Below are 14,262 nucleotides of genomic sequence, written 5' to 3' on the forward strand. Positions count from 1 at the left end.
TTGTGACAAGGTAGGGGTGGTATACAGAAGATACCCCTATTTGGTAAAAGACTAAGTCCATATCATGGTAAGAAAAGCTCAAATAAGCAAACAGAAACGACAGTCCATCATTACTTTAAGACATGAAGATCAGTCAGTACAGAACATTTCAAGAACTTTGAGTTTCTTCAAGGGCAGCCGCAAAAACCATCAAGCGCTATGATGAAACTGGCTCTCATGAGGACCGCCACAGGAAAGTAAGACCCAGAGTTCCCTCTGCTGCAGAGGATACGTTCATCAGAGTTAACTGCACCTCAAATTGCAGCCCAAATAAATGCTTCACAGAGTTCAAGTAACAGACACATCTCAACATCAACTGCTCAGAGGAGACTGTGTGAAACAGGCCTTCATGGTCGAATTGTTACAAAGATACCACTACTAAAGGACATCGATAATAAGAAGAGACTTGCTTGGGCCAAGAAACACGAGCAACGGACATTAGACCGGTGGAAATCTGTCCAAATTTGAGATTTTGGGGTACTGTAGGTGTGTCCAAACATTTGACTGGTACTGTAACTTATAACAAAATGTTTTTTTTACCCCCAACTTTGATGTTTTGAATTCATTGTAGCTTTAATAACATTTGAAATTGCTTGAGATGTATTCTCAGTCCATCTGCCGTTATTTTATTTGCCCAAACACTGTCTTATCATTCCTTATGAATAACTGAACATCCAACCATAAATACCCTTTTGATATGCTGTAGTGCTGTCAGTTTTATGCTTGTGTGGGGTGATTTCATAATCAAAATGAAAAACTTGAATCAGACTTCAATAAGCCTCTATTTTTATTTAAAAGAACAAAAACATGTTTAAAACATGTGAATATCCTTTGTCATACAGTACATTACCTATGAAATCAAAAGTGCGTGGTGATGTTACTTTACAATAAAGTTGGGACAGTCAGTGCATAATTTTGTCTGTGGCATATAAGACACAAAAATAACCAACAGGACCCTCATCTACATTAATATGCAATTGAAATAAATAGCAACTAATATCTAACATCAATCAATATGAAACTGTATGAAAACAGACTAACAGCAACATCTCATACTAATTTTCAAGGATTGCTTTGAAGTATTGCTAAATAACATTATTAACATATACTGCACCATTAGAGTAACACTAGCGACTTTCTCTACAGTCTCTTCCATTCCACATGCACTTTACACACAAACATGTTTTATACTTCAATGCACATTGGCTGCGTTTACACAGGTAGCCCAATTCTGGTCTTTAAACTAATCTGATTTTTTTGTTTTGTTGAGACGATGCAATTGCTCAAAAGACCAATTAGTGGAAAAAAAAGATCCAAATTGGGCTGAATGCAGCCTTAGATACTTAGTCCTAGATTCAATCAGATCACGTGTTGACCGGCGATAGCTAACACCCACATAGCTGGTCTTTTCGCGGTGTCGGATGTGGAACTGCATTAGAGCTGTCAAATCAGAGCGGCTGCTCGTGTGGTCATTGTCACGAAGCCACACTAGTCCCACTTACATTAGAAGTTCAGAAGGAGAAAGTGTAGGCTATATAGAATTAATGACACTCAAATTGAAAATCATTAAACTAAATAAGGATTTACACAGTGTACAAAACATTAGGAACACCTTCCTAATATTGAGTTGCACCCCCTTTGCCCTCAGAACAGCCTGAATTCATCGGGGCATGAACATTACAAGGTGTTGAAAGTGTTCAACAGGGATGCTGGCCCATGCTGATTCCAATGCTTCCCACAGGTGTTTTAAGTTGGCTGGATGTCCTTTGGGTGGTGGACTGTTCTTGTTACACACAGGAAACTGTTGAGTATGAAAAACCCAGCAGCATGGCAGTTCTTGACACACAAACTGGTGCTCCTGGCACCTACCATATCCTATTCAAAAATCTTAAAAAGCTTAAATATTTTGTCTTGCCCATTCACCCTCAATGGTACAGATACATAATCCAAGTCTCAAGGCTTTAAAGTCCTTCTTTAACCCGTCTCCTCCCCTTCATCTACACTGATTGAAGTAGATTTAACAGGTGACATCAATAAGGGATCGTAAGCTTTCACCAGGATTTACTTGGTAAATGATTGTCATGGAAAGAGCAGGTTCTCCTAATGTTTAGTACACTTAGTGTATATCAGCCTAATCAAGGTGTAGATTATAACACACATTCCTGTGTTCGAATTTGTAACAAGCCTGCATGGGATTATTATTAATACAACTCATTGCATCCAATGGCAATGTCCGCAACAGGTAGAATGCGGGGAGCCGCTTGCTGATTTGACACCTCCAACGTCGTTACACCTCCGACATCGCCTAAAAACAATGAAAGTGCTATGCAGTTGTCGGTTAAGCGGGTTAACGCAGAACTGATTGAATCTAGCCCTTAGACGTATTGAGTTACTCAGATCCCCAAAGAATAAAATAATCTGCTATTCCTTAGAAAATAAATGGTTCAATATAAATACGTTACCACTTAGGTACCGAGGCTGAAGTTTGCTGGTTAAAATGAGGGCAAGGCTTTGTTTATGTCGCTAGCAATATTAGATAACTAATCACAGCTTCTTTAATAAATAATGACCCAGTCTGACAAACACCTTGTATCTCTGGCAGTAAACACAGAAAGAGAGCATCTCTATGGGGAAACTGTGGACCAGAGTTCTATAAACAACATTTGTTTAAATTCCAGAGAACAAATTAGTAGGGGCTTGATCGATCCTGATAAGAACAAAAGGTACAATTTTATTGTACTAAGGTAGGTACGGTAACATAGCAACACAGCACTTAAAAAAATAACAAATAAACAAGCTATTGATCAGCAGGTAGCCTAGTGGTTAGGGCCAGTAACCGAAAGGTTGCTGGTTCCAATCTCCAAGCCGACTATGTGAAACATCTGATGACATGCCTTTGCGCAAGGCACTTAACTCTAATTGCTTCTGTAAGTCACTCTGGAGAAGAACGTCTGCTAAATGACTGAAAAGATAAAGACCCTAGTTCACACTTCAGATCACTCTCTGACGTACGTCTATTCCACCACAGCAGGTCTTGTCCTTGTTGTCTTTCTTCAGCCCGTCGTCCAGCCACAATGTAGAAACATCTGAAAGGAAACAAAAAGATCAGACTGAACATCTCAATCTGGCCTATGGTGTGAGGAGGTTGACCATACCTGAAAGAGAGCGACTATCCAGTTGGGCTGGTCTGTGACTCACTGACACCTTTCCCGGTCAGAAGAACAAGGCAACCTCAGAGAACTTTATTTCTACGGGACATATGAGATGGATCTGGTTCTATCCACGCACTCTTGTCCACTTGGAGAGAGACTGAAGAGGCTCTGACCTGAGCAGGCAGAAGACCTGTCAGGTGTCCTGCCCCCTAGTAGCAGAGGTCACTGGGAATTTGGGGAGACAGTTGTATGATCCTCATAGTCTCTCTGGCACCGTCAGGAGATGGGTGGAGTGAACTGCATGAAGTTATAAAACTCACAGGCAGGGGAATCTATAATAATACCAATCAATTTGTGAACCAATAACCTAGTCTACCCACCCACTCACACACCTCTCAGCTCAGAAGAGTTTGTGTCCTCCTCTCCAGGCTTGGTGCAGTCTTTGCTGTCCTTGTATGAAGTGGATTTTTTCCCATCCACCACATCTGTCTTCACCTGGCCCAGAGTCTGCAGCAGACACATAGTGTCAAAGGCCTCACCGCCTCCTTCCCTAAGCAGCTCCAGCACCTGTAGCAATACACCTCACATAAATAGACATGCCGATACCTCAATGTAATACCAGACATAATGTCTCTCTGGGATAACATAATTCCAAGCATATTTTCCCAAGTGGACACTACCCAAAGTTGTCCATTGTGGTTACAATGACTCAATTAGTTGGAGCACAATGCTTGTAAGTTATTACTTAAAAACCTAAAATGGGCAACATATGGTCACTGCTGAATGACCACCGGCCTATCATATGACTAAACATGTATAGTAGTGTTGTTACCCACCTGCAGACACTTATAGGACTTCAGCTCACTGAGGTTCTCCTCCAGGAAGAGCAGGTACACGCTAAGGTCGTTGTAGAAGGGTGTGTCCAGGTCCAGAGCTCCGAAGGCCGGCAGCATCTCGTAGGGCCGGAGGAAGCGGGAGCTCTGTCTGGCCGGGCCCAGGGCAGCGTACACCAGCAGGGGAGCCAGCAGGAGGTACACCCCCAGGTTGATGTAGCTTAGCAGCCTGAACACCCCCACCGCCACCAGTTTACACTGCACCAACACCGCACTGTTGTTCCTCAGCACCCCTGTCCGCACACCACAGGCAAACTCATCGGTGATGGAGGCTAGGCGAATGTAGTAGCCCAGGTAGAGGCAGGCTAGCAGCAGGGTGAGCAAGGTTAACAGACGACACGCCAGGTACTTCACCACCAGCCAGCGGGAGAAACGCTTGGTCTTCAGGTACTGCTCCACCAGAGGGTATTTAAAGCAGCCTTCGGTCAGGTCCAGGGCACTGCCATCACACAGGGAGATTAGGTGGGACAGGACAGTAGAAGTTCCAGAAAATGGGACCAGCACTCATGATGCAGTTGCGTCAATTTTGCGTATTTTTATTCTCCGAGCAGACACACATCAACTTAATTTTAGCGTATGTACGTATGTGTACAGAAAAATAAAGAAAAAGTCAACTTCAAGTGAGTGCTGGATCATTTTTAAATAATTGCACTATTGCACTTTTAAGAACTGTTTATTGAAGAAAATAAATGAGCATATTCTACCACTGCCCATTACTGATCTGATAAACAGCTCTGCCTATAATCACAGTTCAGACAGATACACACTGTATTTGACTGCTGACCCCAGCCAGGATTAGTCTCCAGCAGTGCGAAGTCAAACGATTAAAAAAAATTCCCTATTTAGTCCATTCGTCACTACCTGTGCTTCTAGCTAATAAGGTTTCGCTCTCCCTCTGCCTCTCAATGAAAATAGAGCATTTGATCTCATCTTCTATTCCCATGTACCAGTGTTTTCTGTGTGATTATATAGCGAGTGTTCCCGCTCTGGTATTGGCATGTGCACTCTGGCCAACAGCTCGGCAAAAACAGTACGGGTATCGCCCACATGAGATTATTATGGACAAAAGAGTGAGATTGTTTATTTGTCAAACGGCAGCCAAGCATAGATGATCATGTCACCAGAATAAGACCCTCTATATTTATTGGAAAGGAGCATCAAGCTTCACCATCCTGTGAAGTTCATCATTAATTTAATCTGTAGCCTAATAAACTGCATGCTTTTCCGACGAGTCATAGTGGGAGGACCACACAACATGTGTTTACTTCGATATGATGGTTATCATATCAATATTTCCGACATTTCTCGCAGAATTTATTTTACAGACAAAAAAAATTCCACCTTGTCTAGCGTATTTTGTTTTGTTGACATTTGGTCATTTTTCAGACAAATGTTCTGTTTCCATCAGGCCTGTCATGACATTTTGTATCTGACATGTACTTTACTCGCATAGAAATGTTGGATGGAAACCTGGTTACTGATATGAACTCATTGTCCTCTCATGGCACTACACTCTATAGATGGTGAACCTGCGGTTTCTCCCCCATTAGTTTCATTAATAGTATGGCTTGGTGTAGAAACAGCAGACAAACACAGCATGGCCTCTCTTTGCTACTCTAACTAGATCAACCCGTTTGACTGCATAGCTAGTGGGCTAGCCTAAGCAAATTAAAATTCATTTTATCTCTCTAGATTCCATTATTTGTCATTCTGTACCAGCCGTTATCACTAAACATCTTATAGTCTAACCTTTATTTACTTTTTTGTTCTTTTCCCACTATGATTTTTTTGGGTAAACTCTGCACCTGATGCAAACTAGAGGTCGACCGATTATGATTTTTCAACAGCGATACCGATACAGATTATTGGAGGACCAAAAAAAGCCGATACTGATTATTGGAGGACCAAAAAAAGCCGATACCGATTAATCGGCCGACATATAATAGACAATTACAACAATACCGAATGAACACTTTTATTTTAACTTAATATAATACATAAATAAAATCAATTTAGTCTCAAACGTTCAATTTGGTTTAAATAATACAAAAACACAGTGTTGGAGAAGAAAGTAAAAGTGCAATATGTGCCATGTAAAAAATGGCATAACATGAGAACATATGAAAGCTGGTGGTTCCTTTTAACATGAGTCTTCAATATTCCCAGTTGAGTAGTTATTATAGGAATTATAGGACTATTTCTCTCTATACCATTTGTATTTCATATACCTTTGACTATTGGATGTTCTTATAGGCACTATAGTATTGCCAGCCTAATCTCGGGAGTTGATATAATATTGGGAATATTGAAGACTCATGTTAAAAGGAACCACCGTGCTTCTACACCTGCATTGCTTGCTGTTTGGGGTTTTAGGCTGGGTTTCTGTACAGCACTTCGAGATATTAGCTGATGTACGAAGGGCTATATAAAATAAACTTGATTTGATTTGATAGGCTTGAAGTCATAAACAGCACTGTGCTTCAAGCATTGCGAAGAGCTGCTGGCAAACGCAGGAATGTGCTGTTTGAATGAATGCTTACGAGCCTGCTGCTGCCTACCACCGCTCAGTCAGACTGCTCAATCAAATCCTAGACTTAATTATAATATAATAAACACACAGAAATACGAACCTTATGTCATTAATATGGTCAAATCTGGAAGCTATTATTTCGAAAACAAAACGTTTATTCTTTCAGTGAAATACGGAACCGTTACGTATTTTATCGAATGGGCGGCAACCCGAAGTCTAAATATTGCTGTGACATTAAACAACCTTCAATGTTATGTCATAATTATGTCAAATTCTGGCAAATTAATTACGGTCTTTGTTAGGAAGAAATGGTCTTCACACAGTTCGCAACGAGCCAGGCGGCCCAAACTGCTGCATATACCCTGACTCTGCTTGCACTGAACCCAAGAGAAGTGACACATTTTCCCTAGTCAATATTGCCTGCTAACATTCATTTATTTTAACTAAATATGCAGGTTTAAAAAAATACACTTGTGTATTGATTTTAAGAAAGGTATTGATGTTTATGGTTACGTACATTTTTCGCGAATGCACTTTTGTTAAATCATCACCCGTTTGGCGAAGTAGGCTGTGATTCAATGATAAATTAACAGGCACCGCATTGATTATATGCAATGCAGGACAAGCTAGTTAAACTAGTAATATCATCAACCATGTGTAGTTAACTAGTGATTATGTTAAGATTGATTGCTTTTTATAAGATAAGTTTAATGCTAGCTAGCAACTTACCGTGGCTCCTTGCTGTACTTGCGTAACAGGTGGTCAGCCTGCCACGCAGTTTCCTCGTGGATTGCAATGTAATCGGCCATAATCTGAATCGGTCGACGTCTAATGCAAACACTTAGTAAATTTGGCCACTAGGAGTCTTTGAGCTCAGGTGGAAGAGACAAATAAATAATCTAAAGAAGACAAGTCATCTAAAGTGGAAGTGAATAAGGCCCTTCATAGTGTTTACCTGGGGGAGTCGTCAGAGACATCTTTGGTGTCTATAGATGAGGCCAGGCTCTTGGCCAGTCTGATGGCTCGGTTATAGGAGCGGTCCAGCTCCTCCATGATGAAGTTGAGGTCAGAGGAGAGGTGTGGGGCGGCCGTGAAGCGCCAGAACAGAGCAGGGATGTACATGAGGATTGCCACCAACAGAAGGATGTAAGGGAAGAACTGGAGGAGGAGGGCAGAGGAATAAAAGAGGGTGAGAGAGAGAAGACAAAAGCAAGAATTGCATGACTGAGAAATAAGGACCAGGAAGATTACAATCCACATGAACTGATTGTAGAAAATACAGAACATTGGTGTGCCACACATTGGTATGACACACAGAAGTTCATTGTGGTGACAAGGCTTTTGGGAGCTTCCTTGTGACATACCAAGTAAACCAAACTCATTCACATGTTCGCAGGAAGATGTTTAGAGGTGGGTGTGCTTTCATTTTGTAGACGGGGGGATTTTTATTTTTTTATTTATAAGCACCCCTACTTCCCGCGGCTATGCTTATACACCTGGACCTATGGCGATATCATCCACCTCGTCAAGAAATAGTATCTCTCCCAGTCGTCTGAGAAAAGACTGCATATTTATAATTGTAAAGGGCTTTCATGTAGATGAAGAGGTTGACTACTCTGACAGTCTGGTCTGATTTAAAGTATGGCTTACTCCTGAGAGCTCCAAAAGGGGATCTCAATCATAAATATGCCAAATGTGATGCTGCGCCATGATTGCCAATGAGGAGTGTTATTCCCCAACTCCCCAGGCAGCCATAACTGTTAGAGCCACATTAACAGATCAATCTCACACTGACTGGCGCTGCCCTCTGGCCACTGACTGGAGCTGCCCTCTGGCCACTGACTGGAGCTGCCCTCTGGCCACTGACTGGAGCTGCCCTCTGGCCACTGACTGTAGCTGCCCTCTGGCCACTGACTGGAACTACCCTCTGGCCACTGACTGGAGCTGCCCTCTGGCCACTGACTGGAGCTGCCCTCTGGCCACTGACTGGAGCTGCCCTCTGGCCACTGACTGGAGCTGCCCTCTGGCCACTGACTGGAACTACCCTCTGGCCACTGACTGGAGCTGCCCTCTGGCCACTGACTGGAGCTGCCCTCTGGCCACTGACTGGAGCTGCCCTCTGGCCACTGACTGGAGCTGCCCTTTTGGCTAACTGAGGGCTTGTACCTTGTGCAGCCATAGGGGGGCACCCTCGACGCCATCAACGCTGAGTTGCTGCTCCTGCACCGCCGCCCAACAGAAGGAGTCAACATAGGCTGCCTGTCGCCAAGAGAAGTTGGTAGGGGCAAAACAGCTGATCTGGGTACCTGCATTCAGCCAAAGGGATTGGACAGGGTTAGAATGGGCCAGTCCAGAGTGGAAAGACTAGTAAGTGTACACAGCCTAAGACAGGAAATAGGACCAGTGTGGGCTCCAGCTGTTATGTACTCCCAGTTTCCAGTGGACATTGAGTTTGTGAGTAACTGTCCCCTCCAGTTATTTATGTGGTTGTCCCATAGTGTATGGCATAAAATAATTAATTTGTGATTTCACTGTTATTTGCTTGATGTGTAACCTTTATTTAACAACTGAAATGTTTTAATTATTGTTAGTAATAATAGGCTATTATCTATGTTATTACACATGTTTGGACTGCACATCCACAACACAAATCAATTTGGTGAAACATATTGCCTGGATGGCCTATGGAAAGCACAGTCAGTCACTGCCACCCAAGTTCCATTGACCTCTGCCCAAACTGTCATGTAACAAATATCATATCTGTAGTCTGCTGGGGAATAGATTAAAAAGCAGGGACTCTTTACAGTGCTTATACCACAGAATTAAACTGAACATATACACTGAGTGTACAAAACACTAGAAACACCTACAAGGTGTGGAAAGCGTTCCACAGGGACGCTGGCCCACGTTGACTCCAATGCTTCCAACAGCTGTGTCAAGTTGGCTGGATGTCCTTTGGGTGGTGGACCATTCTTGATACACACAGGAAACTTGAGCGTGAAAAACCCACCAGTGCTGCAGTTCTTGACACTCAAACCGATGCGCCTGGCACCTCCTACCATACCTAGTTCAAAGGCACTTACATCTTTTGTCTTGCCCATTCACCCTCTGAATGGCACACACACAATCCAATGTTAATTGTCTCAAGGCTTAAAAATCCTTCTTTAACCCATCATCTACACCGACTGAAGTGGCTTTAACAGGTGACATCAATAAGGGATCATAGCTTTCACCTGGTCAGTCTGCCATGGAAAGAGCAGGTGGTCCTAATGTTTTATACATGGCTATACCCACACTGCCATGTGAGAATTATGACTCAGCATTAGGCTAAACTTATCTCCGTGGCGGAGATCTTTGTGGGCTATACTCGGCCTTGTCTCAGGATGGTAAATTGATGGTTATATCCTTCCTGTTTGGCCCTGTCCGGGGGTATCGTTGGACGGGGCCAAAGTGTCTCCCGACCCCTCCTGTCTCAGCCTCCAGTATTTATGCTGCAGTAGTTTATGTGTCGGGGGGCTAGGGTCAGTCTGTTATATCTGGAGTATTTCTCCTTTATTATCCGGTGTCCTGTGTGAATTTAAGTATGCTCTCTCTAATTCTTTCTTTCTTTCTCTCTCTGAGAGGAGCTGAGCCCTAGGACCATGCCTCAGGACTACCTGGCCTGATGACTCCTTGCTGTCCCCAGTCCACTTGGCCGTGCTGCTGCTCCAGTTTCAACTGCTCTGCCTGCGGCTACGGAACCCTGACCTGTTCATCGGACGTGCTACCTGTCCCAGACCTGCTGTTTTCAACTCTCTAGAGACAGCAGGAGCGGTAGAGATACTCTGAATGATTGGCTATGAAAAGCTAACTGCCATTTACTCCTGAGGTGCTGACCTGTTGCACCCTTAACAACCACTGTGATTATTATTATTTTACCATGCTGGACATCTATGAACATTTGAACATCTTGGCCATGTTCTGTTATAATCTCCACCCGGCACAGCCAGAAGAGGACTGGCCACCCCTCATAGCCTGGTTCCTCTCTAGATTTCTTACTAGGTTCTGGCCTTTCTAGGAAGTTTTCCCTAGCCACCGTGCTTCTACACCTGCATTGCTTGCTGTTTGGGGTTTTAGGCTGGGTTTCTGTACAGCACTTTGAGATATCAGCTAATGTAAGAAGGGCTTTATAAATAAATTTGATTTGAAATTATTTCTTCACGTGATTTTATGAATCAAATTATCTTTCTGCCACAAACCTGTTTCATTACCTATGCTACCTCTATTCAGTCACTATTCCCTATTAATACCTTTTAAGGATAAAATATAACAGCCGAGGGGCGTGGATATGTGAGGTTGTGGAGCAGTGTTGCTGTGTTCGTTGTTTTTGTACAAATTGGGCTAACTTTGAAAACGATGTCTCAGGTGAAAATGTATTGGTTGCGCGTTTTTGGTCTACTTTTAAATTGCACCGTGGCCGTCATGGCATTTCCCATTAAAAACATTTCACTGTGACCTGGTGCTGACTGTCTGGCAGTGTGGCAGGCTGTTGCTGAGTGACTGAGTGGTGTGCCACTTGTGTAACCTACCTGACAAACCAATTGAATAAATAGCCTATAAACTTCAGTTTGTTGTTGTTGTAGACTTGTGTTATTATGCAATTATTAATGGACATGTTTAGTTAATTAAATTGGAAATTATCAAAACTCTATCGCAATTGCCAATCAGATGTTAGAACGGATTAGATTGATGAAACAGTGGTCAGATTAGGCTACAGGTAAAACAAATTTGAAAAAATTAACACTGGCTGTTGTTGACAAGCATATTCAGTTCATATACATATTATTCATATTTAATTCAGGGATTGAAATGATGACCCCATCCTCAGTAGCCTATTCCAGCTACCTCGAAATCACCTCGCTATTCATGTTGAATAATTTAGTCTGTTAATTTGAACTAAGCAAGCTGCTAAATTGTTCCATTTACATCTTGCCTACATCTTGTCTAGGCTAATGTAAACTATCTGAAATTAGATGTAGGCCTATAGGATACCTGCCTTTATCCAAGCAAACCATGGCAAAATTGAATGACAATCATAAACCAGATTTTAGACTGTAGCCTATGCCTATTGAAATGACAAGTCAATCTCGCAAATGGGCCATTTATAATGGTTCGTAGTCTCAACATCTGGCACATAATAATAGCACAATTGCCAGAAAATAACCTAGCATTAGTGTTTTATACTCAGAGATTGAGAACCTCTGTCCAACTTTCATCACTCTCCTGTCGGATTTATCTATAGTTATGCACATAAGTAATGGGGATTTATTTACAATTATAAACCTGGTTCAAGCCCTGAATTTTGATTGGATGAAAGCCGTGGTATAACAAAACATGACTTTTTACTGTTCTAATTACGTTGCTACCCAGTTTATAATATCAATATGGCACACTCGGGGTTTGGGTATAGCTGTCTGGTCTGGTATATGGCCAATATGCAGCGGCAGGTAGCCTAGTGGTTAGAGCGTTGGGCCTGTAACCGAAAGGTTGCTAGATCGAATCCCTGAGCTGACAAGGTAAAAATCTGTCGTTCTGCCCCTGACCAAGGCAGTTCGCCCACTAGGCTGTTATTGTAATTAAGAATTTGTTCTTAACTGTAACTGCCTTCTAAAATAAAACATGTAAATACCACGGCTAAATCCAGGTACTCCTGGAACCCAAATTACTATCATATTCCTTCTTAATTGGCTCAATAACGTTATGGAAAATGGGTTTATTATATAAATATGCTAACACCCCTCTTGCTGTGAAAAAAAATGGTGTCTAGTTTTCGGTCATTCATGTTTTCAGTAGTCAATGAGCTAAACATGGAACTTGACCTGCCAACCCTGTTGTGGAGTCATTTTCAAAGATCTACAATGTAACGGTTTCTTCACCGGGGCAGGCAGCGCTGTGGGCCTAATCTCGAACTCAAGACAATACACGAAGGCTACAATGTTACTACAACTGCATATTGAGAGACAAGCAACTCAGCTTTTCCAATAAATTAATAATTCTGCAATACAGGGCAGGATATTCCGGGGCGAAACAAATACAATGCAATTAGCCTGTTTCCCGTTGACAGACGGCGGTAGAAATTGCAGTTATGAGGTTTATTGAGCAGACAAAGAACGACCCAGGGATTAGACATGTTTACGAGTTTATCTAATGAGAATCAAAAAATCCATTCGTTTTAGACTAACTAAAACAATTGAAGTAGGTTTTTATTCAGTCCTTGACTGCTCAAACCAAAAACAGAAAGCCAGAGTTTGTGAGAGAAACCGATCATTTGCTCTGCTGTTACTGCTCAATTCAATTGGCTAGAGATAATACTATTTTATCAATTTCTGTTTGACCCTGATGCTTTTATTCGATATATTTGAACATGTTAGTTTAGTTTTAGTTCTGATAGTCTATCAGTAATTCAACTCACCTACTGACACCTCTTGTGCAAACGCGAGGGAGATGAGTAACAAAGGGAGACCAACTGCAATGAAAGTGACTATTTTGTCTACCGCAAGCTCCAGACGCACCCCTTTGTACTTCGACTCTGTTGGATCCTTCAATAAAAAGTCTGAGAAAACGTATTCTGTTGCAACGTGTGCAATCGCCATTATTCAATGTGAAATAGTCAGTGTAACAAATTTAAAATTAATAGTTATCCAGTTAATACAATTGATCTATTATCTAAAAAACAAGCCGCGCTTTGTCCAAGTTTTTAGTCACATTATTTTCTATATAGATCTCGACAAATGAAGTTAACAAACATGTTACTGAGCCGAAAGTGCATGCAATAACGCCCGACTCATTAAGTGTGTTCGAATACTCATACTAATCGTATTATTTGTGACGTAAATTGAGTATGTATTATGCTTATTGGCCATAGTATGGATAGAGTTAGTATACCAAAAGTTCCCGGATGTCGTACTACATTCGCGAAAATACAAAGTATACAAGCAGTGCTCTTTTTGTAATGACCACCCAGAAACAGTGTTGCATCTTTTTTGACATTGTATTCATGTAAGAAAACTGTGGCAAGACATCAGTAGATTTATAATTGAACACATTTATGAAGATTTTACACTATTGCGGAGAGATGTACTCCTTGGATTCTTTACATACGATAGAAATAAGCTGAAACATTTTTATGTAATTCATTTCATTATTCTTTTGGCCAAATGTCATATACACAAATATAAATTTACAAACAAAAAAACTAATTTTCTTAATCTACAAAAATAAATTGAACTGTATTTTAAGACAATTAAATACTCTACTAACAAAAAAGCTGTTAGAATTATAAGTGTATGTATGTCCCTTAAGGTCCTTGTGTAATTGTAATGTGATATTGTACCCCCTAGCTCGATTGTCCATTGTATATAATCTATATATACTTGTGTTCCCTCATGTACTTTCTGTATTGATTTGTTGTAAAAAAAAAAAAATTAAGTAAAAAAATACAAGCAGTGGACACTATTTCCGTGCTTTTAGGGCCCATAATGCAATTCTTCCTAAATGGGCGTTGCTTCACAACGTTTTCAGATTTGAAGAAAATGTCGGAAATATGCAGCGAAATCCGACTACAGCGGATACAAATTAATTGCCTTAACTAATTGTGACACAGGTTAAG

General features: G+C 41.5%; 1 protein-coding gene across 2 annotated transcripts; it reads right to left on the reverse strand.

Annotated features, from left to right (window-relative positions):
- Positions 1-808: 808 nt before the first annotated feature.
- Positions 809-13,517, reverse strand: LOC129868541 (pannexin-1-like). Of its 2 annotated transcripts, none has more exons than XM_055942630.1 (6): positions 13,066-13,513; positions 8,781-8,920; positions 7,570-7,772; positions 4,028-4,523; positions 3,584-3,758; positions 809-3,125 (listed from the first exon to the last, which is right to left on the reverse strand). In XM_055942630.1, exons 1-6 carry the CDS (start codon positions 13,244-13,246, stop codon positions 3,031-3,033), a joined length of 1,290 nt encoding a protein of 429 aa, XP_055798605.1. In that variant the 5' UTR covers positions 13,247-13,513; the 3' UTR covers positions 809-3,030. The 2 variants fall into 2 exon arrangements, with proteins under 2 accessions (XP_055798605.1, XP_055798606.1); XM_055942631.1 differs by having other exon boundaries at positions 3,044-3,125; positions 3,572-3,758; positions 13,066-13,517.
- Between the last annotated feature and the right edge of the window lie 745 nt (positions 13,518-14,262).

Source organism: Salvelinus fontinalis, chromosome 13, assembly GCF_029448725.1.
Source record: "Salvelinus fontinalis isolate EN_2023a chromosome 13, ASM2944872v1, whole genome shotgun sequence".
Classification (NCBI taxonomy): domain Eukaryota; kingdom Metazoa; phylum Chordata; class Actinopteri; order Salmoniformes; family Salmonidae; genus Salvelinus; species Salvelinus fontinalis.